A 25,082-nucleotide genomic window follows, 5' to 3' on the forward strand; every position below is an offset into this window, starting at 1 on the left:
TAAATCCCCTGTGCTAGATATGACATGGTCTCAATTAGCCACAAGGGATGCTCAGAAATGTTGTTTTTATTCCAGTTGAGAATGTGTACTTGAATTTTGCTAAGTCAGTAGATATCAAGTGTTCTCACCACACACACACACAGAAACACACACACACACACACACACACACAAATGGTAGCCGTGTGAGTGGTAACTATGTCAATCAACTTGATTTTGGTAACCATTTCATGATGTACACATACTAAAACATCATGTGGTATACCTTACATATATAAAATTTTTATTTGTTAATTCTACCTCAATAAATAATACTTACTGGGATTTCCTTGGGGTCCACTGGTTGAGACTTTGCCTTCCAATGCAGGGGGTGCAGGTTCAATCCTTGGTCAGGGAACTAAGATTCCACATGCCTCATAACCAAGGAACCAAAGCATAGAAGGGAAGTAGTATTGTAGCACATTCAATAAAGACTTTAAAAATGGTCCACATCAAAACAAAAAATAAAAAACTTTAAAAAGTGTTCAGTTCAGTCGCTCAGTTGTGTCTGACTCTGCGACCCCGTGGACTGCAGGCCTCCCTGTCCATCACCAACTCCTGGAGTTTACCCAACTCATGTCCATTGAGTTGGTGATGCCATCCAACCATCACATCCTCTGTCGTCCCCTTCTCCTCCCACCTTCAATCTTTCCCAGCATGAGGGTCTTTTCAAATGAGTCAGTTCTTCTTATCAGTGGCCAAAGTATTGGGAGTTTCAGTTTCAACATTAGTCCTTCCAATGAACACTCAGGACTGATCTCCTTTAGGATGGACGGGTTGGATCTCCTTGCAGTCCAAGGGACTCTCAAGAGTCTTCTCCAACACCACAGTTCAAAAGCATCAATTCTTTGGTGCTCAGCTTTCTTTAGAGTCCAACTCTCACATCCATACATGACCACTGGAAAAACCATAGCCTCGATGGACCTTTGTTGGCAAAGTAATGTCTCTGCTTTTTAATATGCTGTCTAGGCTGGTCATAGCTTTCCTTCCAAGGAGTCTTTTAATTTCATGGCTGCAGTCACCATCTGCAGTGATTTTGGAGACCAAAAAAAAGTCTGTCACTGTTTCCACTGTTTCCCCATCTATTTGCCATGAAGTGATGGGACTGGATGCCATGATCTTTGTTTCCTGAATCTTAAGCTTTATGCCAACTTTTTCACTCTCTTCTTTCACTTTCATCAAGAGCCTCTTTAGTTGTTCTTCACTTTCTGCCATAAGGGTGGTGTCATCTGCATATCTGAGGTTATTGATATTTCTCTCAGCAATCTTGATTCCAGCTTGTGCTTCTTCCAGCCCAGCGTTTCTCATGATGTACTCTGCATAGAAGTTAAATAAGCAGGGTGACAATATACAGCCTTGACGTACTCCTTTTCCTATTTGGAACCAGTCTGTTGTTCCATGTCCAGTTCTAACTGTTGCTTCCTGATCTGCATACAGGTTTCTCAAGAGGCAGGTAAAAAGTGTTATTTTTACTAAATACTATTCGTATAAGTATATCCCCCATCAGCCAGAGAGAAGAAAGAAAAATAGAGACTTCCGTGGTAGTCCAGCGGTTAAGACTTCGCCTTGCAATGCAGGGTGTGTGGGTTCAATCCCTGGTCAAGGAACTAAGATCCCACATACCTGTAAACCAAAAAACCAAAACATAAGAAACAGAAACAAAATTGAAACAAATTCAATAAAGACTTTAAAAAGAAGGCAAGATAAAAGTTAACCGTTAAGATTCCATGATGAAGTATGCGTTCATTCACATTCAGTTAATTTCTTTTAAAAACTGTCCTCCTTCAGGCTCTAAGAAATTTTTCCTCTTTGTGAACCCTGCATCACAATGTCATGCATGTTTCTCCCCAGAGCTTCACACTGAGGACATAAAGTCCTGATAGCTAACCCTGTGATGGGGCAAACACAGTTCACTTCTAGCAACGTGGCTGAGTGGGGATCTCCCGGTGGGGAGCGGAAACCCACAAAGCCCTGATCCTGAAACTCAGCCCCAGTGAGGACGGCTCCTGGACAATAAGAGAGCAGAAAACAACACATCAGAATCATCTTTCCCCACTTTCAGCAAGTGGAGACTTTGATCTCTGAACAAGGAAGACTGAAGTCTCTGCCCACACTGAAAAATCTGTTAGTCAGCTGCTTATAGATGATGATGATGGGCATGGCTGATAAGTCACTGACTGATGGCTGTGCCCCCAGCTCGAGCTCACAGGGAGCTTGAGAACTTGTCTCGGATCATTCTGTTTATAAATGGGATGACCATTTACAGAGTTAGTAGCCAGCTAGTCTAGTTCCAGATTCTTGTCCCCAAGACACTGAACTTCTAGTTCTGGGCTTTTCTGTGCATTATAATCAGCAGGGGAGCTTCCCAAAACCTAGACCTATGAGCTGAACACCCTAGACTCAGATCACAATCTCCAGGGGTGGGACCCAAGAGCCAGTGGATTATTTTTAACCTTTTATTTTGAAATAAATATACATCTACAGGTGGTTTTGTTTTTTTTGTTTGTTTTTTTCTTTTTTGTAAGTGCCCAGGCGATCTCAGTGTGAGGCCAAGCTGAGAACAGGGCACTAAACTACAAGACTGTCTCAAGGTTTCATGAGAACTGCCTCAGTTAATCTTCTCAACAGCCTTCTCTCAGGGGCAGATGTGATCTAATTCCCAGTCAGTGGCTAAGAAAGTCCAGTGTGCTGTGCTCCCTCGCTCAGCTGTGTCCGATCCTTTGCAACCGCATGGACTGTAGCCCCCAGGCTCCTCTGTTGAATTTTCCAGGCTCCAATACTGGAATGGGTTGCCATTTCCTACTCTAGGGGATCTTCCGGACCCAGGCATAGAACCCACATCCCTTGTATCGCCTACGTTGGCAGGCAGGTTCTTTACCAGCTGAGCCACTGGAGAAGCCTGAGAAAGTCCAGAGAAGTCACTGCATGTGACCAAAGGCGCAGACTAATCGAAGGCAGAGACAAATTGACTCCAAGCAACCTACCTCCAGAGCCTGTACTCTTCCTTACCCTGTCCCAGTGGTTCTGAAACTGGACAGAGTATCAGAAGCACTTGCAGAGTTACTAAAAGCATAATTGCTGTGCCCTACCACACCCCCAATTTGATGACTCAAACAGGGTGGGTGGGGCCTGAGAATGTGCACAGGTAACAACTTCCCAGGAGATACTGATGCTGCCACACGTTGAGAATCACAGCCCTACACCACTGACATAGGCCTGCCTTCTCTTTAACCCTCAAGGAAATAAAAGAGAAGCGGGGCTTTCAAATTGCCTGGAATTCTAGGGTTATTAAGAATCATATGACTCCCCTGGTGGTACAGTGGATAGGAACCCATGCACAGGGTACATGGGTTCAATCCCTGGTCTGGGGAGATTCCACATGTGGAGCAACCAAGACCACACGCCACGGCGACTGAGCCTGAGTGCCCTGGAGCCCGTGCTCTGCAACAAGAGAAACCACCGCAATGAGAAGCCTGCGCATCACAACTAGAGACAGCCCAGGTGCAGCAGTGAAGACTCAGCGTAGCCAAAGACAGGGAAGAGGGAGATGAGCATTCAACTGTCACCTCCTGTGTGCCAGAGCAGCAGTGAAGACTCAGCGTAGCCGAGGACAGGGAAGAGGGAGATGAGCATCTAACTGTCACCTCCTGTGTGCCAGAGCTGTACTAGCTGCTTCAGGTTCAGAGTATTAGAAACTCATACAAGATGGAAACTGTGCTGTTCCCATTTTACAGCAGGGAAAACTGAGGTTATCAAAAGTATTGAATCCCTCATGCAAAGTTAGACAGCAGTTAAGTGACCAACAAGGAAGAACTCAGATTTATCTATCCTGGTGTTTTTTCCTCTACATCATCATGGACTCATGTTCTCCAAGAACACTTAGAAAATGTCATAATGGTAGAATACTGAAACCCTGGGCTGCTGTCCAATGCAGGGCGTGGGACTGCCTTTAAGAAGGAGGAAGTAGTGATGTGAGGGCAGGAAGGGACAACGAGGAAGATGCTGTATTTGCTTTCCCTTGAGAGATGAGTCACTTCACCTTTCAATAGCCGTGGATTTCAAATGTCAAAGGAGATCAATTCAAAATAAGAAGGTTCTACACCAAAATCTACATGGGCACCTGGAACAGAGGATGGAGACAAGGAGAAGGAAAGGAGTCCTGGATTCCAGGCCCATCTTCCCCACATTTTTTTAAGAGAGAGATTTCGGTGTCTACAAAGTGGAAAATTCAGTTGAAGAATATTTGATATCAGGTCTTTTCAGTCTTGAACCTTTATATATCTTTTTGATATAACCATATTTCTGTTTCAGATGTAATCAAGGTGAGACTTGTAATATGAATCACATATCTGGAAGGAGGCATATTTTAAAATAATTTTAATTTTTGGCTTTGCCGGGTTTTTGTTGCTGCATGGGCTATTCTCTAGTTGCAGCGAGTGGGCTTCTCAATGTGGTGGCTTCTCTTACTACAGAGCACAGGCTTAGGTCATGCAGGCTCCAGTAGCTGCGGCTCCCAGGCTCTGAAGCACAGGCTCAGGAGTTGTGTGACACATGGGCTTAGATGCTCCGAGGCATGTGGGATCATCCCAGATCAGGGATCGAACCTGTGTCGCCTGCTTTGGCAGGCCGATTCTTTACCACTGAGCCACCAGGGAAGCTCTGGAAGGAAACATTTTGTAAATCAACAGACTACAACTACCAGGCGCTGTAAAACTGAACTAAAGGGTTCAGCGTGGAGTGACGGACATTTCTCCTGAACAACAATGGAAATACTATCTTACAGCTATGTATGTTGTCCCATGAATTAGAAAAGAATAGAAAAATACGCAAATTCTCGAGCGGCTATAGTGAGAGTATGTCCCATAGACTGTGCCACCTTTGTAGTGTGATACAAATGAATGAGTATGCAATTAGTCCTCATTTGAAAGAACTGACCACAGTATGGAGTGCAAAACACCCCCTTTCATAAAGCATTTTAAGAAAAGATGGCTGAGGGAGGCAGGCTCAAGAGGAAGGGGATATATACACACTCACGGGCAGATCTGCGCCGTACAGCAGAAACCAACACAACACTGTAAGAGCACTTATCCTCCAGTTAGAAAAGAACATTGAAAAGAAAAACATTCTGTTTCCTTAGACAAGCAGTTTCCAGAGTGGATACATTTATTTTTTAAATGTGAATCATCACCCTTCAACACACATGATAGTTATAATTTCTAAAAATTAAGCCTGCCTGAGAGAACTGAAATCTCTTTGATTCATATGCCTCAACCCCTCAATGCAGACCCTGAGAATTTCATGCTTTAAATATACAGAAAAGGGTTCTAGAAAGAGGAACCTGTACCAGTCCAGAAAGGAAAACAGTTTCTTGTATCTTTTGGATTGACTGAGATAAAATAAAATAACTTCTCTCATTTTACATCAAACACTAGATCTACAATAACATTCCTAACAAGGAACAGGCTAGCTCTGATCGGTGCTCCCCTCTCTACTGCGACACTGTACTGAAACCGATAATATCAACCTCAGTGTAAACTACTTTCACACATGCCAGACACTGCACTTTCCTCATTACCTGAGATAAACAATACGAAATGTAAATGAGTGATTTGAACTAAAGTTTCCAAGTCTTAAGGATCCAATTTTTCAAAAACAATCAATTAGAAAAAGAAAAAGTATCAAATACTCTAAGCATTATTTTTCAGACTCCTAAGGCTGTAAAAAGTCTTTGTATAAAAAAAAGTACTTCAACGAAACACATATACAATACAAACTAAGGAACTGCTTTAGAAATCCTTAAAATCTTAAACATTTAATCCAGAAGTATACATAAATTTCAGTAAGAGTGAAAAATATTACAAACAAAAATAACTGAAGATCCCACCGTGTTAACCTAGTGTACAGTACTGGATTTACAGCGCGCGCAGGAAAACGAACACTGAGGTCACTTCACGTAAGTAAGTGGTAACATTTCAAAGGACATTAAATACTTGCTTTTCATAAATTTCTGGGGTGGGGTTTGGCTTTGTAATAAATATGTAATAAATATCTGTAGTACTTTGTACATGTTGAGCATTTATCTTTCTCCATTTGAAAGTCCATCTCCAGAGTCATAATGTCGTAGAGGCATCCCAGAGGGTGGGGAGTTGGGACGTTGCAGCAAGTCCATTAACAAAGCCATCTTATTATCTATGTGCTCCTGGAGTTTATATATTCGCTGATCAACGTAGTCTGTAAGTTTCTTTTCCATCAGTTCCAAATTTTTAGAAAGAATCTTTTCCAAATAGGAACAAACAGGTTGCTCTTCTACTCTGAAAATAAATTTTAAAAAATATTATGACAATTTTCCCTGGTATTGTAACAAAACAACCAAAATACACTACAATAAAGCAGCCGATACACATTGCTGAAATTTGTCTCCACAACTACATTCTGTCTCCTTACAACGTATTTCCAGGTTCTGGACACATACAATGTCGAATGCTCAAAGCATTATTATTGCTTCAGTTCTTTAAGTATTTAAGCATAAACTGAAATTAAGAATATAAAAATGAAGATGACAGAATTTCTACCCTCAAAAACAAGTGTTTAGATACAAAGGGTCTTTCTTTTTGGTTTTGCGCTCCAAATCAAAAGCAATCTTGCTTTTTCTTTAAGGTCTTTCTATGTCTTCCAAGTCCTTCCCCAAGCATTTTAACAGTTTTCTCTTTTCTTCATCTGAACAACCTTCTAAAGCGTTGGAAGGACGAGGACAGTGAATTTCAGAGTGTGGTCCACAAAACCCTAGGATCTCCTCATATTTTTCCAGGCATTCCATGAGGTCAAAAGTATTTTTTATAATAACACTAAGTTATCTGAACATGAATTGTACAATAAATGCACAATGAACTATCCAGAGGCCACACCGTGTACAAGGTCATTACTGTGACGACTAACTGCTATATGGTTGTGTATTCTGTTTCCTAGAATTCTTTAAGGTAGCAGGTTTAGGGTACAGATAAGTGTTTTTCTCAGAGGGAATTCAGTTTGTTCTCAGTATTTCTACTGCAGTCTTACTAGCTATATTGAGTTATACATGCCATAAGGCAACATATATGAAACTACAACCCAAAGTCAATACAGTTTTACATACATGTGAAACAATACCATTCTCACTAAACTTTCTAAAAAGAAAATATGGTATTTTTTCAAAAAGATATTTATGTTACTATGTAATGGGTTTATTGTTATTTCTAAACTAATAAATATTTTTATATAGCCTACATAAATAAAAGTTCTTTGGAGTGCTCAATTATTTTTAAGAGGGTAAAGACCAAAAACTTTGAGAACCACTACTCTAGAATGTAGTGGTTTCTAGAACTCATGCATGGATGAGATAGTTGGACTGTAAAGAAGGCTGAGTGCCAAGGAACTGATGCTTTTGAACTGTGGTGCTGGAGAAGAGAGTCCTTTGGACTACACGGAGATCAAACCAGTCAAACCTAAAGGAAATCAACCATGAATATTCACTGGAAGGACTGATGCTGAAGCTGAAGCTCCAATACTTTGGCCACCTAATGCGAAGGGCCAACTCATTGGAAAAGATCCTGATGCTGGGAAACAGTGAAGGCAGAAGGGGGTGACAGAGAATGAGATGGCTGGATGGCATCACTGCCTCAATGGACATGGGTTTGAGCCAGCTCCGGGAGATGGTGAAGGACAGGGAGACCTGCCGTGCTGCCGTCCATGGGGTCGCAGAGAGTCAAACAACAATGGCTAAACAACAACACTCTAGAATATATAAGAAGCTTTTTATTGTTCCCTTTATTTTCTTCTTTTTCCTAATGTATATTTATTAAAAATTTTTTAATATTAATTATTTTAATATTTATTTTCAAATAACTATAGATTCATAGGAAGTTGTAAAGACACTATATTTGTGCATACCCTTCACCCAGTGGTCCTGGTTGGTCTTTACTTCTTACCTAACTATGGAATAATAATGTCAGTACAGTGTGGGTATGCCATTTTATCACACGTACACACATTCATGTAAATATCACCACAGTCAAGAGACAGAACTATCCCTTAACTACAGTGACCTCCCTCTGCTCCCCTTTCACTGTCACATCCACTTCCCTAATCTCCTCCATCCCAAACACCTGGTAATCACTTACAGTGTTCATCTGCATTATGAGAATGTTACGCAAATGGATCCATGTAACTTGACCTCTTGAGATTCTCTTTTGTAGATCAGCATAATGCCTTTGCCAGACAACCAAATTGTTGCCTGTGTCAATAGGTAATTCCTTTTTATTGCTGATAGCATCCCATGATATGGATATACCAGGGTTAATTTAACCATTCATCAACTTTAAGACATATTGGTTGCTTATAGTTTGGGGCTTTTACAAATAAAGCTTCTATGAACAATTGTGTATTGATTTTTATGTGGAAAAAAATTCTTGGGGGACTTCCCTGGTGGTACAACAGATAGGAACCCACCTTCCAACTTAGGGGACATGGGTTTAATCTCTGGTCTGGGAAGATTCCACATGCCACAGAGCAACTAATGAGAAGCCCGTGCCAAGCAACGAACAGTAGCCCCTGCTTGCCACAGCTCGAGAAAGCCCATGAGCAGCAATGAAGACCTAGCACAACCAAAAATATATTAATTAAAAAAAAAAAAAGAAGTTTTCATTTCTCTGGGATAAATTTCAGGAGTATGATTTCTGAGTCACCTGGTAACAACATGTTCAGCTATGAGAAACTGCCAAACATTTTTTAAAGTGGCTGTACCACTTTAAGTCCCCATGAGCAATGTATGAGAGATCCAACTTCTCATTGGTATTTGGTTTTGTCGCCATTTTTAAACTTTTTATTTTAACCATTTGAATAACTGTATAGTGGTATCTTGTGTCTTGTGGTTTTCATATGCCCTTCCTTAATAGCCATGAGGTCAACAATAGCTCATCTTTTCATGTGATTATTTGCTTTGTACATCTTATCTGGTATAAATGTCTCTCTATGGTCTTTTGCCCATGTTCTAATTGGATTTTTTTTTTTTTATGTTGAGTTTTCAGCACTCTCTATATTTTAGGTATAAGTCATTTGTTGGATTTGTAATCTGAAAATATTTTCTTTCCCACTCTGAAACTTATATTTTATTCCTCCTAAAAGAGTCTTTCACAGAGCAAAAGTTCTAACACTTTCATGGAGGTCAAACATTTTTGGTGTCTCGTCTAGGTTCCCAAAGACTGTCTCCTGTGAATTATTAGAAAACTTCCACAGCTTCATGTTTTACACGTACAGCTCTGATCCATTTTGAGTGAAGTTTTGTATAAGGTACGAGGTTTGGGTCATAGTTCACTTTTTGCTCTTTGGATATCCATCTGCTCCAGCACCATGAGTCAGAAAGACTCTTTCTTCTTCCTTTACTGAACTGCTGTTGCACCTCTGTCAAAACTCAGTTGAGCTCACCTGTGTGGGTCTACCTCTGAACCCTCTACTGGGCTCCACTGACCCCTGTGTCTGCCCCTCCGCCATCACTGCCCTGTCTTGATACTCTCGCTGTAGAAGACTCGACACTGGAAAAGGGACTCCTCCCACTTCATCCTTCTTTCTCAAGGTTGTCTTAGCTATTCTTCCTCTTTTGCTTTTCATAGAATTTTTTAAATAATCCTGTCTATGTCTGCAAAATATTGTGAAGTTCTAGTATGTATTGCATTAAACTTTCGTATCAACGGGGAGAACTGACAACTTTACTGTGTTAGAAATTCAATTTGTAATTTAACAGTTACCAGGAAAGAAACCATCCAGGCCCAACTGGTTTCATTGGAGACTTCCATCAATATCAAACATCATATGAAGAAAATCACATCAATTTTACACAATCTCTTCTAAAATATAGAACTCAAAAAGAAGTAGAATTCATTTTATGAGACCAGTATCACGCTCATAATATAAAACCAGACAAAGACAGTAAAAGATAAATACAGACTAGTATCTCCAATGAATTCTATGTAAGAATACTTGACAAAATATTAGCAAATCAGTTCCAGCACTGTATAAAAAAGAATTAGACACCAGAATCAAGTGGGATCTATTCTAGGTATGCTAGGCAGGTTCAGTTTTTGAAACGAATGTAATTCACCATATGAAGAGATTACTGAAGAAAATTCATGATCATATAAATAGCCATAGGAAAAATACTTGATAAAATCCTGTATCCCCCTATGATGAAAGAAACTCTGATAACCAGGAACTAAGAAACACTAAGCCTCAGAGGCCCTAAGCAATCTGACTTCTCTCCACCTTTTATAGTCTTTGTGTGTTTGCTGTATTATATCCAGGGATTTTTTATTGTTAATAGGGAGGATCTGAGAGAACTGGAGACATTCCAGCTCAGCTGGAATCAGAAAAGTGGAAGTGGAAGTCCTTCAGTCGTGTCCGACTCTTTGCGACCCTATGGACTATACAATGCATGGAATTTTCCAGGCCGGAATACTGGAGTGAGTAGCCTATCCCTTCTCCAGCGGATCTTCCCGACCCAGGAATTGAACCAGGGTCGCCTGCATTGCAGGCAGATTCTTCACCAACTGAGCTATCAAGGAAGCGCAGTTTTTAAATGTTTAGGTTTCTTCTTCCTTTGCCTTGTAGTATTTGTTTGTTTTGCCAGTCACACGTTAACACTGATGAAGACTATCAACAATTAAAAAACACTGTTACCTTTCCTTGTTCTTCCCAAGAACTACCATTTGTTTCAATAACTTACTAAACTCCTCAAATTTCAATGCTATTAAATACATTAAGAAAATTTCAACCAATACAATGACCTCATTTGAGATGTAAAAAAAGTCTAAATCAAAAGACTGAAATAGTAAGGTAAAATAGTTAAGTCAGAACCATGGCTGAAGTCCTGAATTCCCATCTAGTGCAATATTTGGAAACATTCCATCTATCTAAAGGAGGTGTGTGTGTGCTCAGTTACGCCCAAGTCTTTGCAGCCTCATGGACTGTAGCCCAGCAGGCTCCTCTGTCCATGGAACTTTCCAGGCAAGAATACTGGAGTGGGTTGCCATTTCCTAGTCCAGGGGATCTTCCCGACTCAGGGATCGAACCTGCATCTCTTGCATCTCCTGCACATACTAAACACTTAACTACCCCTCAATCAAAGTAGGAGTGGAAAAAATTGGAATTCTGAGATCAGAGAATAAGGGCCTGTACACTATTAACAATTACAAGCTGAGAAATGTTTGGATGACTCGAAAATCAGCCCAGGTCACACAGGATCTACAAAGAAAATCCGTTGCAATGGTTCAGTTCATACAATCAGGCAAACTGTGCACGTCATGGCTACCACAGCTCCTCTCCCTTCATACAGGTAACTCTCTACTCCGACCCTTGTCTGCCGCTTATACTCCTCCCACCAAAGGCCTGAGAAGTGCTCGGCACCTCCAATTTACACACTTCTTTCAAAGCAACACATTCTACTCTGCAGAATATTTCTTTCTTCTATGTGTGTCAATGGTGAAATGTCAAAGCTCCCACAGTTCTCTCCGCAAACAAGTTCAGGCAGAAGCTACTGAAACAAACCTCTTTCCCCCACCTGCCTCCGCATCCTCCCCCACACCCCATCTCAACCACACGGGTCTAAACACTTACGTGACACCCCCGGCGCCTCCGCCAGGCTTGGTGATGCTGTCCTGCCACTTGGTGCCGGGTCCCACCTGGAGATGGCTCACCTGGCCACACAAATTCTGCAGAAAAGGCAGCAACTTGGAGTTAGGTATGTGTGAGCTGTCACCTGCTTTCTTTGATAAGAAAGAAGATACTGCATTCTTCAGATCATTCTCAAGAATAGAACGGCTTTGTGGCACAATTTTACACTCTTGGAGGCTGCTCATACTTCCTCCACCAGCTGGCTGCAGACTCTTCTCAGTGGTAGCCTCCGAGTCTTCAGTCACGTTTCCAGATGTCAATCCAGTTCTGAAAGGAAAAGGTGTGCAGGATGACTTGTCGAAGGCTCCCGGAGTAGACGAGGACGGCAGCCCCATCACGTGCTTGTGTCCCGTGTTTCCCAGGATCGACTGGAGCTGCTCTCCGATGGCAACACAATTCTAAGGAAGGCAGATGAGGAAAGAGCAGGAACATTAGTGATAGTGACAGCTAACTCTGGAGTGACCTCGAGTCAGGCAAGGTGCCTTCTTCCATCTGAGCCTCAGAACGTTCACGTGGAGCAGGCCACAGCCACTGTCCCAGTATTGAGTTGAGGAGAAAAGACTAAAGCTAACTCGGCCAGGGTAACACGGTCATTGGTGGCAGAACTAGGACTGGAACCCCAGACACCCAGCTCCAGAGTCAGGACTTCTAGTCATTTCAGTGTAGTTTTGCTAAGGAAAATCTTCAAGTAAATACAAGCATACTTAGTAAAATTGCACAGGCATATTTTAATGTTTCTACTACAAAGCCCTCCTTAAGCTATGGTATTTTCTAATGAGTCACAATAATTGATAATTTTCCTAGAATTAAAAATCATCTGCCCACTGTCACAAATGTAGGCCACCCTAAGGATATGCAATTTGTTTTCACTGGAAGATAGACTAGATAGTTACTTGCTTAAAGTTTGATGTTCTACCTATATACTTAAAGTCTGAATACTTTTGTGACATTTTCAATTATTAAAATGAGCTACTTTGGGGCCATGACTGCCATGATAATTTATAGCATAATGAATACGTTTTGTGGCCTCAGCCCAGCTAGGGTGTATTACTTCCTGAGAAGAATGGCTCACCTCTGATAGGTTACAGTTTCCTCCAGAGAGGCATGCTCTTGCCATGTTCCTCAATTTTTCCACAAGACAAAGCAAAACTATCTCCAGCCTAGCTGTTACATTAGATGGCTCTACCCTAAACTCTAAACCCAGAACTCTACTAGAAATTCTTTTTTATTAACTTATCTGTTTATTTATTTTGTTGCACTCTACCACTCAAGGGATCTTAATTCTGCAACTAGAGTTCGAACCCATGCCCACTGCAGATGGAAGCTTGGAGTCTTAACCACTGGACCACCAGGGAAGTCCTAGAGATTCTTATCAGGGGATATCATCTTATAGTTAACACTGTCAATACCTTGTAAGAGAGACTAAGAAAAGTATTATTATTCAAGATCAGGTGAAGACACTTGATCCATAAATTTTCTGGATGTACTAAAAAATGATCCTTGGATAAAATTAGCCCAGAACTCATTCATTCAACAAATATTTACCAGAAATCTACTCTGTGTTAGGTACTGTTTCAGGCCCTGGAAATAAGACAGTGAAAAGCAAACACAAATTTGTATATATACTCCCAGAATTCTGAAAAATTAAATCTTTATCTCTGAACATCTTAAAGGATTTGCTTTAACTTTTTAATCACCTTGAAAAAACAAGGACAAAGAGAATATTTTTATTTTTTAAGATGAACAAGGTAAATAGTGAAAATTCTTAGAATAACTGAATATATTTTCTTTGAGAAAATGGCCCAGAGCTTTCACTCAGATAACTTTAAATGACAAGCATATGCCAGACACTATCAGACAGAATTCTTACTCAATTATTCTAAACCGCTGAAGCAAAAACAAATCAAAGTCAGCACATGTGAACTGCAAATACAAGGAAATAAGAAACCACTTTAATAAAACTTTTCAGGAAACAAGGAACCACAAGGCACATGTGAAGCAAGGAGAGGCCAGGAAGTTGCTCCCAGGCCCTTCCTTTCCCCTCAGGACAGGCCCTGCCCCAAAGAACACGGGCAGGCTCGCAACAGTGTGCGTGGCTACACCCCTTACACAGGAGGAGGGGTTCTGATCATGAAACACCCCTCCTCTACACTCAACAGATACTTACAGAGCTTATGCGACACTTCTCAGAAAGACAGTCCATGGATTACTTGTTTGCAAACAAAAGCAATTCCAGAGAACCAGGTATATCCCATCAGAATTCCATAAATATAGTCTCCCCATAGAAATAGGATCTTTATTAGCATGTTTAAAAGAAGATTTCACAGGATCTCCTTTCTTCCCCAGGGTGTTTCCCAAATGCCCGCACAGGTAAGGATTTAGCATATGCATATAATGGGAAACAGGTTACAATAACATGTGCTGCTGGTTGGAGGACTTGCATTTCTGGATGAGACAAAGCTACAGAGACACACATCAAGCTTGAGAGTAAGGTAAGAGTTGGGCAAGCACTCCTATGATTTACCTAATGCACTTCTGAACTGACATAAATTCATGATGAAGAAAGCATATTGTTTTGGGAATTAAATACACAAGCAAAAAAAAAAAAAAAAACCCTTAAAGACATGGCAAAAAAAAACACCTGAAACTTTGCCATCATTTCTTTTCCAAACACAAGTTTTTAAAAGTATCAGTCATGAATTGATTTTTTAAAATCCATTAACCGTCTTGAATGTTTCCAAAATCTTTCACACACACAAAGTTTCTTCTGTTTTTAAATTTTTAATCTCTATGTCCATTGGATCTTTCCCCTTAAACATTTGTTCTTAAAATACACTATGCATAGGGCTCATCTGCTGTTGCTGGTTAGAAATAGCTGAGTCCTGAATCACACCCTCAGGGTTTCAGGTCACAACTGAGGGCCAGTGTTCTGTCTCTACAAGCTTTCCAAGGGATTCTGATGCAGGCAGGTTCCTATCTCTAGCCTTCCTGAAACAACCTACTTTAACCTGGCTACCTCCACATTCCAACTACTCATTTACTATCTAATCCCTCAGAACCTGGTTTCCATCTCCTCGCTATTCAAGCTGGCCCATTAAGGATCTGCAAAAGAAGCTGAGTTGATAATCAAGGAGCATATACATTAGAGTCATAAATAAGACAGATCAGATTCCTGTTTGCACAAAGCTTATATTTTAATGAGATAAACAGAGCAGTAAATATACATGTATATATGTGTGTGTGTATATAAAACAACAAAATAATGAAGAAAGCCATGATGAAAATATGTGTGTGTGTGTGTGTATAAAACAACAAAAATAATGAAGAAAGCCATGATGAAAATATGATACAGATAGTGCACCAGTGTGGCTGGTGAAGGTCTCACTCAAGATGGAACATTTAAGATGAGGCTGAAAGAACAAGAAAAGGGCAGACTTGCTAAGATCGAGAAGAGGGGATTCTGGCCAAAGAGAACAGTTAAGAGTGCAGAGGTCCTGAGGTGGGAGCACAGGTGGATATCTGGGGAACACACACCTCAGAATGTCCAGAGACGAGCATCTGAGGAGATGTGACAGGAGATGGTGTTGAGGAGGGAACAATGGCCCAGATCTGAGATGAGAGGGTGAGGAATCTGGATTAACTCTGGGGTGAGGGGAAGCAGTTCGGGGACATTACACAGGGGAAGTCGAGTCTGATGGACCCTCTGAGATCATCCTGGTTGCTCTGTGGAGAGGGAGCACTGGAGCAGGAGCATCTGTTAGGAACCTCCTGAGCTGTGCAGGTGAGATCACTGTACCAGAGAACGAAGAGGACGGACTCTGTTCTTCTGGAAGCTCTCCATTCTGAGGTTTCCAAGGTCATCACCAGCTCTCCTGTTCTATGTCTGCCTGTCCCTCCAATGATACTCCTACTAAATTAATGTTGGAAAATCTCACAGAAGTTATATGACTTTTTTATTTGTATTATTTGATTTAAACTTCCACATTCATCTTATGATCTCAGCAGCATTGCTAGATTGTAAACAATTAACCTTTAGATAGTAAACATGAAGAAATTTATCCTTAAATAGAGGAAGCAATGCTAAATAGCACAGAACTAACACTGTCAGCGCTGAATTCAGGTCTCCTGACATCAGAGCCGGACTATAAAGAAAGCTGAGCGCCGAAGAACTGATGCTTTTCAACTGTGGTGTTGGAGAAGGCTCTTGAGAGTCCCTTGGACAGAAAGGAGATCCAACCACCCATCCTAAAGGAGATGAGTCCTGAGTGTTCATTGGAAGGACTGATGTTGAAGCTGAGACTCCAATACTTTGGCCACCTGATGTGAAGAGCTGACTCATTTGAAAAGACCCTGACGCTGGGAAAGATTGAGGGCAGGAGGAGAAGGGGACGACAGGGGATGAGATGGATGGATGGCATCATTGACTCAATGGACATGGGTTTAGGTGGACTCTGGGAGTTGGTGATGGACAGGGAGGCCTGGTGTGCTGCAGTTCATGGGGTCTCAAAGAGTCGTACACGACTGAACTGAACTGACATCACATTTCTGCTACTCTAAACAGTGGCTCCTGCACTCCGCCTCCTCACCCTTCTCCCTGTGCTCCGAGAAAACACAGTTGCTCGCCTGTGGTCTTCCTTCCTGGCCCCGGTCTCTCCCTTCACCACCTTCTCTGTCATCTACTAGGGATGCCCCTGCCCCTGTGTTTCCAAAGGCTCACAACGTCACCCCAGGAACATGGTATTCACATAGAAAACTCAATACTCCCCAAATAAACTTTTTTTCCCTCCAAGTCACTCCCTCCCTTGCATTCCCTGTGTATTATTGACATCACTATCTTCGAAAGTTTGGTTTCACGTTTGATTCTATTTTTCCCCCCAAAACCCCATACAAGTTATTGTCAAGTCCCAATGGTTCCACTGTTGTAGCATCTCACAACCCAGCACTAGGGTCCTCCTTCAAGTTTAGACCTCTTAACCCGCATCTGGACGAGAAATAACACAGAGATCCTTTGCTTCCTGCAGTCTCACTTTCTACTGACTCCTCATCTTACACGTAATAGTGAACTAGAGTTAATTAAAACAGGTAAAACATGCCCACAAGCTTCATAAAAGCATTCAAAATCCTCTATGATCCAGCCCTAGTCTACCTGAAGCTTCCCCTATCGCTTCTTCACTCCAGAGAAATGAACTTCTATCCATTTCCTAGCTACATTATATTCCTTCCAGCACTGAAGATTTAATCCATACTGCTCTCTCTCTCTCATGTTGCAGCCCTCTTCAGCAATACTTGAACCGTGAACTTCCTGATGTTCAAGCTGGTTTTAGAAAAGGCAGAGGAACCAGAGATCAAATTGCCAATATCTGCTGGATCATGGAAAAAGCAAGAGAATTCCAGAAAAATATCTATTTCTGCTTTATTGACTATGCGGGTCACAATAAACTGTGGAAAATTCTGAAAGAGATGGGAATACCAGACCACCTGACCTGCCTCTTGAGAAACCTATATGCAGGTCAGGAAGCAACAGTTAGAACTGGACATGGAACAACAGACTGGTTCCAAATAGGAAAAGGAGTACATCAAGGCTGTATATTGTCACCCTGCTTTTTTAACTTCTTTGCAGAGTACATCATGAGAAACGCTGGGCTGGAAGAAGCATAAGCTGGAATCAAGATTGCCAGGAGAAATATCAATAATCTCAGATATGCAGATGATGCCACCCTTATGGCAGAAAGTGAAGAGGAACTAAAAAGCCTCTTGATGAAAGTGAAAGTGGAGAGTGAAAAAGTTGGCTTAAAGCTCAACATTCAGAAAACTAAGATCATGGCATCTGGTCCCATCACTTCATGGGAAATAGATGGGGAAACAGTGGAAACAGTGTCAGAGTTTATTTTTATGGGCTCCAAAATCACTGCAGATGGTGACTGCAGCCATGAAATTAAAAGATGCTTACTCCTTGGAAGGAAAGTTATGACCAACCTAGATAGCATATTCAAAAGCAGAGACATTACTTTGCCAACAAAGGTCCATCTAGTCAAGGCTATGGTTTTCCCTGTGGTCATGTTCTGATGTGAGAGTTGGACTGTGAAGAAGGCTGAGCGCCGAAGAATTGATGCTTTTGAACTGTGGTGTTGGAGAAGACTCTTGAGAGTCCCTTGGACTGCAAGGAGATCCAACCAGTCCATTCTGAAGATCAGCCCTGGGATTTCTTTGGAAGGAATGATGCTAAAGCTGAAACTCCAGTACTTTGGCCACCTCATGCGAAGAGTTGACTCATTGGAAAAGACTCTGATGCTGGGAGGGATTGGGGGCAGGAGGAGAAGGGGACGACAGAGGATGAGATGGCTGGATGGCATCACTGACTCGATGGACGTGAGTCTGAGTGAACTCCGGGAGTTGGTGATGGACAGGGAGGCCTGGCGTGCTGCGATTCACAGAGTCGCAAAGAGTCGGACACAACTGAGCAACTGAACTGAACTGAACTGAATCCCACCTATGTAGTCCCTTAATAAGACCACAGAGACCTTTAGGGACAGGCCGTAGACTAATTCACCTTGGAACCTTCTGTAGTAACTAGAACAGAGCATCATTCACAAAGAAGGGGCTAAGTAAATACTTGCTGAGTGAATAAATGAGTGAATTCATAGAAAATTATGAAGTCTGTAATAGAAATATTCTGTTTGTAAGGGCATAAGGCTACAGAATGTTACTTTTAGAAAAGTTAGTAAAGATAACAGTCACATCAATAACAATAGTTAAGTGGAAAAGATTTATGTCACCACATGTCCTAATAAAAAGCTATTATTTAAAGAACTGTAATGGTATCCAGAAAGAAATCCGTTCCTACTCACCTGCTGCTGGAATCTCACCATATTCATCAACTGCTGAGCTCCAGGTGATAACTTTGACGCCATGGACTCCATGATGGTTTGGACCCTCTCCAGGTCTATCCTTGATCCTAGAGTGGGAGAGCCTGCTGAAGAATGTGCCAAGACTGGCCTTACGTGTACCACAACTTTACTGATGAACACACAGTTCTTTTCACCAAAGGAGAGCAGCTATTATAACAAAAAAGTTCAGCAAAATTAATAGTAATAAAAACAACCATTATTTAAGGTCATTTCTTATTAATACTGAAGAAAGAAGCATTCAAGAATCTAAAAATTAAATTCAAGTACATTTTTAAGTTGTCTCTAGAACAGTAAAAGCCAAGAAAAGATTCAAAAGAACAAGGAAAATATAAAAAGCCCTTTTAAGTAAAAGATTACGTATAAATAATGTTTTATTTAATAATGTTTTCTTGTTTAAGGAACTAAAGATAAACTGTATCAATCTGAGATCTTACCATCCTGAAACATGCTATATCATTTAATACAAAAGATGACTGTCCAGGATCCCATGCAAAATGTTTGTGAAGTGCTAAATATAACTCAGTATTTTAGAATTAAAACCATAAGGAATATTAAGACAACCTAACAGATCTCAATAGTTTACATAGGAAAAACAAGTTCACGGTGATTTTCTACTTTGTCAACAGAGTAAACAACGGTCGGTCTTTGAGCCTAGTTCTTCTGGCTTCTGTCCCAGAAGCTGTTCAGAGCTTTATGCTGCCTCATCTTGTACGTGCTTCTAAAGCAAGATGCTTCCTGTGTGCTGTAGGACTGCAAAGTAGCAAAGTGGAAAGCAAACAGGATCTAGAATCAGACAGACCTGAGGTCAGGGAGGGCTGTGCCTGGGTGACCCTGGGCAGATGCCAAACTTTAGCCAGGGGTAAAATCAGTTCACATGGTTGTTATAAGGATTGTGCGTTACAATGTCCAGTGTATATCACTGAGTGAGTGCTCAAAGATACACAGCAGTAACTTCATTTAACTTTCATAAACTATTGAAGGTACTACTGGCCCAGAAGAGGCCTTCATACAAACCCAAAGATTTTCCTAAATGAAACTCTCTGCACTCCCTGGTACTTCCACAGCACAGTTACAAACCCCATTCATCTTCAGAGACAACAAACCCATACATCACACAAAGACACAGGTGAATACAGACCCATGATCTAAAAACTTAGTGTGGCACCAAAGATGTGACTGTCATCAACAAGGAAGAACCTCATGAAATGTATATACCCACATTTCAAAATGCATATTATGCTTTTCAACCGCCAAGCCTTTCTCACCAGTGAATGTTGTATGTATTTTGCACACTTAATCTACCTATCTTGCCACTATAATATGAGCAACATTCCAGTTTATTTCATAACTGCCACTTCCTAAATGCCCAATACAGCAGCCGCTATCTATAAGCACTCTAATATGTGTAAACAGCCTCTTGATGAAAGTGAAAAAGGAGAGTGAAAAGTTGGCTTAAAGCTCAACATTTAGAAAACTAAGATCATGGCATCCAGTACCATCACTTCATGGCAAACAGATGGGGAATCAGTGGAAACAATGGCTGACTTTATTTTTCTGGGCTCCAAAATCACTGCAGATGGTGACTGCAGCCATGAAAGTAAAAGATGCTTACTTCTTGGAAGGAAAGCTATGACCAACCTAAACAGCATATTAAAAAGCAGAGACATTACTTTGTCAACAAAGGTCCGTCTAGTCAAGGCTATTGTTTTTCCAGTGGTCATGTATGGATGTGAGAGTTGGACTGTGAAGAAAGCTGAGCGCTGAAGAATTGATGCTTTTGAACTGTGGTGTTGGAGAAGACTCTTGAGAGTCCCTTGGACTGCAAGGAGATCCAACCATCCATCCTAAAGGGGATCAGTCCTGGGTGTTCATTGGAAGGACTGATGTTGAAGCTGAAACTCCAATACTTTGGCCACCGGATGCGAAGAGCCAACTCATTTGAAAAGACCCTGATGCTGGGAAAGATTGAGGGCAGGAGGAAAAGGGGACAACAGAGGATGAGATGGTTGGATGGTATCACCGACTCAATGAACATGGGTTTGGGTGAACTCCGGGAGTTGGTGATGGACAGGGAGGCCTGGCGTGCTGCAGTTCATGGGGTCACAAACAGTCAGACATGACTGAGCGACTGAACTGAATATGTGTTGGATGAATGCATCACTTTATTAAAATGACTTTAGAAGCCATTAGTGTATACACCTAAACAACATCTTGGGATAATCAGTTCTGTGCTCGTCTGTAAGTAATAATCAGCACAGAATTTTAAAGATAAAAATAATCCAAGAATTTTCTTTAGCTCCCTATTATTACCCATAAAGTAGGTCCCCAAAGATGAAGAAACTTGCCCAAGGTCACTTCTTTAGTCAGAAAGAGGCTCGCTTATTAGTCAGGACTTATGAGATCCAGCTCAGTACCCTTCCTCTAGATCTGATGACATCAGTAGAGTTTACCTTAATAAAATTTTTCATGCTGACAACATCAGTCTAAACTCCTTTAACTTTGTGATGCCCTCGTCTGAAATTTCTTTAATTGTGTCCAACACTGCTATACTAACAAAAGTACATTGACATGACCATAGGAAATAAATGATCAAATTTTAAAAGAATGTTGATAATATTTTAGAAAAGAATTTCTTTTTACATGTGTTTACTAAGTATTTTTGAAATAAAACCAGGGACCACACTGGACTAACTACATTATCAATTTATGGAAATAAATATATCTATATATTAGGAAAGCAACTGTAGTTTTAAATTAGCTACAATTTAGGAATGACTTACCTTTATTTTACAAGCATGTGTGGAAGACTCCAACTTTAGACATTTTTTGTACAAAGTAATCTTTTCATGTTCACTAAAAATAGAAAAGAACTGATTTATTAAAAATTGCATACATTATCACTAAGAAGAGCTATATTTAAAAATAAAGGACAATATTTTAATCCTCAGATTCAGTTTTCCTGGTGAGGCATGAACAGTAGAGACTTCCTACTGAATTCCACTAGATATGAAGACAACATCTGCCACTTACTAATTATAGCAGAAAATTAAATTAGATATCCAGTGTATACTCACGCAGCACTGAGCATATTTTAAAGCTCAACAATATATCTGTCATACACAGTACAGACAGTACATAAAACAGCTCATACTTTGATTCATATTGAAGAAAGATTAGAACAGAATCTTCATAAAAAACTGGGAGAAAAAAATGAAAAAGTCTAATAATGGGTTAAGCTTGCCAGTACAGAACAGTTTTGAGCTCACGCACTATTTGGTAACGGCATCCTACAAGAAAATGTTCAAAGTTCCAGGCTGAGTGACAAAGTGATTTTTGGAAAACAGATTCCTTATGAGTTAAAGAAAACAAATAAGAAACTTACCAGAACTTCATTTGCATCAAACTTTTTCCCAAACTAGCTATGATCTTTTACCAACTTCTCTCTCTTCCATTAGCTCTCCATTTCCACATTCATACACACAATTAGACTGCTCTAGACTGTCTTTAAGATCCCTAAAGGTCTAAACTTCTACGTCTGCTGGTATGTTATCTTTTCTTCCCTAGTCACCAAGTCAGAGAATCAACAAATACTGCAAAAGCTCAAGAAAATAAAACACTACTTCAGAAGAACACTTTCACATGCATAAGGCACAAACCTGTTATCCAGAACATTACAAACATTCTTGCCCCTACTGGTTCCACAGTACTCCTCTCCTAAGTATACTTCCATATTTCTTGCTGAACTTAAAATGCCAATAGAAACGATTTCTTCACCTCCATGAGGGTCACATCTCAGGTGAAGAAAGCAGGGGTTTTCATCTTGGCCGTTCAGGTTCCTTTTCAAAATCACGTGATCCTGGCTGAAAAGAAAATGAAGAATATTATGTAGTTTATAGTGCTTCCCTGGTGGCTCAGATGGTAAAGAATCTGCCTGCGATGCAGGAGACCTACATTTGATCCTTGGGTTGGGAAGATCCCCTGGAGAAGGGAATGGCAACCCACACCAACATCCTGGCCTGGAAAATCCCATGGACAGGGGAGCCTGGTGGGCTACAGTCCATGGAGTGACCGAGTCGGACACTTTGTCCGACATTGTCTGACATTGACTGAGTGACTAACACACACACACACACAGCTCTGAATATTCATTGAAAGGACTGATGCTGAAGCTGAAGCTTCAATACTTTGGCCACCTGATGCGAAGAGCTGATTCATTAGAAAAGACCCTGATGATGGGAAAGATTGAAGGCAGGAGAAGGGGATGACAGAAGCTCAGATGGTTGGGTGGCATCACTGATTCAATGGATGAGTTTGAGCAAGCTCCAGTAGACGGTGATGGACAGGGAAGACTGGCCTGCTGCCGTCCATGGAGTTGAAAAGAGTCGGTCTCAACTGAGAGACTGAACGACAACATGCAGTATTATAGTTCCCTGTCATTAACAGAACACTGTTATTAACCCCCTTAATGGGCCACAGGGGTTGACATGTTATCCAATTAATTGATATTTGCATTTGGAGTCCAAGCACCCTGCAAAGCACTGATCACATAAATGCTCAATACGGAAATCATGAGGAAATGATGCTTTAGACTCCAGGGCTCTCCACTCTATTTCCCCCTGGACCTCTATCTACACCCTAAGCGACTTCCTGAAAACTGCCCGACCAGTTAATGACTTACTGGTCAGCTACTGTGAATTCAAAAACCGTTCAGAAGTTAGGGGTTGGGGGCAGGTACAGAATAAAGGGGAACAATGTGCCATTTTCAAAATTAAACTGATGATTTTTCCACATTTGGATTTTTTTTAAAGGCCTATTTTAGCCCACGGGCTTCCCAGCTGGCTCAGCGGTAAAGCATCCTTTGCAAATCCAAGAGACAACGGGATACGCGGGTTCGATCCCTGGGTGGGGGGAAGATCCCCTGAAGGAGGACACGGCAACCCACTCCAGTATTCTAAACTGGGCAATCCCTAGGACAGAGGAGCCTGGCGGGCTACAGTCCATAGGGTCGCGGGTCACCAAGAGTCAAGACACGACTGAAGGACTTAGCATGCATGCATTGGTAGACAGGTTTTTGTTTCAGGACAAGAGGCCGGTTCTGATCCCGACAAGGGGCCTCAGAGGCCGACGAGATGGACTCAAGGCGGGTGTCTGTGAAACGCTGTCTCCCACTTAACTGCCCCCCCGTCCCCAACATTCACCCCCGAGTCCCCTCAGCTTTCCCGCGGACGCCCCTCTGTCCTCCCGCCACCCGGGCCCGGCCCTTTCGCCCTCGCCGCCCGCACAGCCCCGTCACCCGCTCGGCTCCCGCATTTCGGGCGCAGACACTCTCCCCTCAGGGTCCCCGTCTCCCCTCGCGGCTCCCCCTGGAGCGCGGATGTGTCCCTGAGCACAACCCAGTCCCCGCCGGCCCAGCGCACCCAGAGGCGGGCGGCGCCAGCAGCTCCTCCCAGTCGGCGTCCCGGTCGCCGAGACCATCCGGGGTGAGACGGAGACTCTGGGCCAAGGCTCCGAACGCTGCATCCCAGGAAGAGGCCAGGGTCGGGCGCCGGGTCGGTGGCCCGTGTATGGTCTCCATTCGGCCACCTACGGACCAGGCCGGCTCCAGAACCTCTCTCTATAGCTCTTTAATTTACGCCAGATCGAGGGAAGGTGAAAGAACAGGGCAACTTCCGGCTCGGCCCCCGGCAAACCTGAGAGCGGCCGCAGTTCCCCGTTGTCTGGAGACCAGCTAAGGCAGACACGCACACGCGCGCCGGCTGGATTTGGCAGCGGGGTTCAAAAGCACTGGGCCGCGGTGGGATGGCTCGCGGAAAGCGCCAGATTAGAGCATGCGCCCTGACAGCTCGTGGGCCACCCTCTGGGCTACGCGCAGGCGCAGTGCGGTGGTCAGACACCCCGCCCCCACCCTCCCAGCCTTTACTTAACTTTAGGTTCATTCACTCAGTCGTGGCCCATTCCTTCCGACCCAGGAACTGCAGCACACCAGGCTTCCCTGTCCATCACCAACTCCCAGAGCTTGCTCAAACTCATGTCCATCCAGTCTGTGATACCATCCGACTATCTCATCCTCTGTCATCCCCTTCTCCTTCTGCCTTGAATCTTTCCCAGCATCAGGGTCTTTACCAATGAGTCAGTTCCTCACATCAGGTGACCAAAGTATTGGAACTTCAGCTTCAGTCCTTCCAATGAATATTGAGTACTGATTTCCTTTAGGATTAATTGGTTTGATCTCCTTGCAGTCCAAGGGACTCTCAAGAGTCTTCTCCAACACCACAGTTCAAAAGCATAAATTCTTCAGCGCTCAACTTTCTTGAGAGTCCAACTCTCACATCCATACATGACTACTGGAAAAACCATATCTTTGACTAGACGGACCTTTTTCAGCAAAGTAATGTCTCTGCTTTTAATGTTCTGTCTAGGTTGGTCATAGCTTTTC

General features: G+C 42.1%; 1 protein-coding gene across 17 annotated transcripts; it reads right to left on the reverse strand.

Moving 5' to 3' along the window:
• Window positions 1-261: 261 nt before the first annotated feature.
• Window positions 262-24,527, reverse strand: LOC147344473 (ATPase PAAT-like). Of its 17 annotated transcripts, none has more exons than XM_086378049.1 (7): window positions 24,064-24,512; window positions 22,303-22,506; window positions 21,427-21,499; window positions 18,587-18,793; window positions 11,682-12,136; window positions 6,097-6,349; window positions 262-1,661 (listed from the first exon to the last, which is right to left on the reverse strand). In XM_086378049.1, exons 1-6 carry the CDS (start codon window positions 24,219-24,221, stop codon window positions 6,115-6,117), a joined length of 1,332 nt encoding a protein of 443 aa, XP_086234175.1. In that variant the 5' UTR covers window positions 24,222-24,512; the 3' UTR covers window positions 262-1,661; window positions 6,097-6,114. The 17 variants fall into 17 exon arrangements, with proteins under 17 accessions (XP_086234175.1, XP_086234189.1, XP_086234178.1 ...); XM_086378063.1 differs by having other exon boundaries at window positions 18,587-18,693; window positions 22,421-22,506; window positions 24,064-24,482; XM_086378052.1 differs by having other exon boundaries at window positions 24,337-24,476.
• Between the last annotated feature and the right edge of the window lie 555 nt (window positions 24,528-25,082).

The sequence above is a fragment of the Bos grunniens genome, chromosome 26 (assembly GCF_055505025.1).
Source record: "Bos grunniens cultivar Pamir isolate PY7600 chromosome 26, Bosgru_T2T1.0, whole genome shotgun sequence".
Taxonomy (NCBI): Eukaryota; Metazoa; Chordata; class Mammalia; order Artiodactyla; family Bovidae; genus Bos; species Bos grunniens.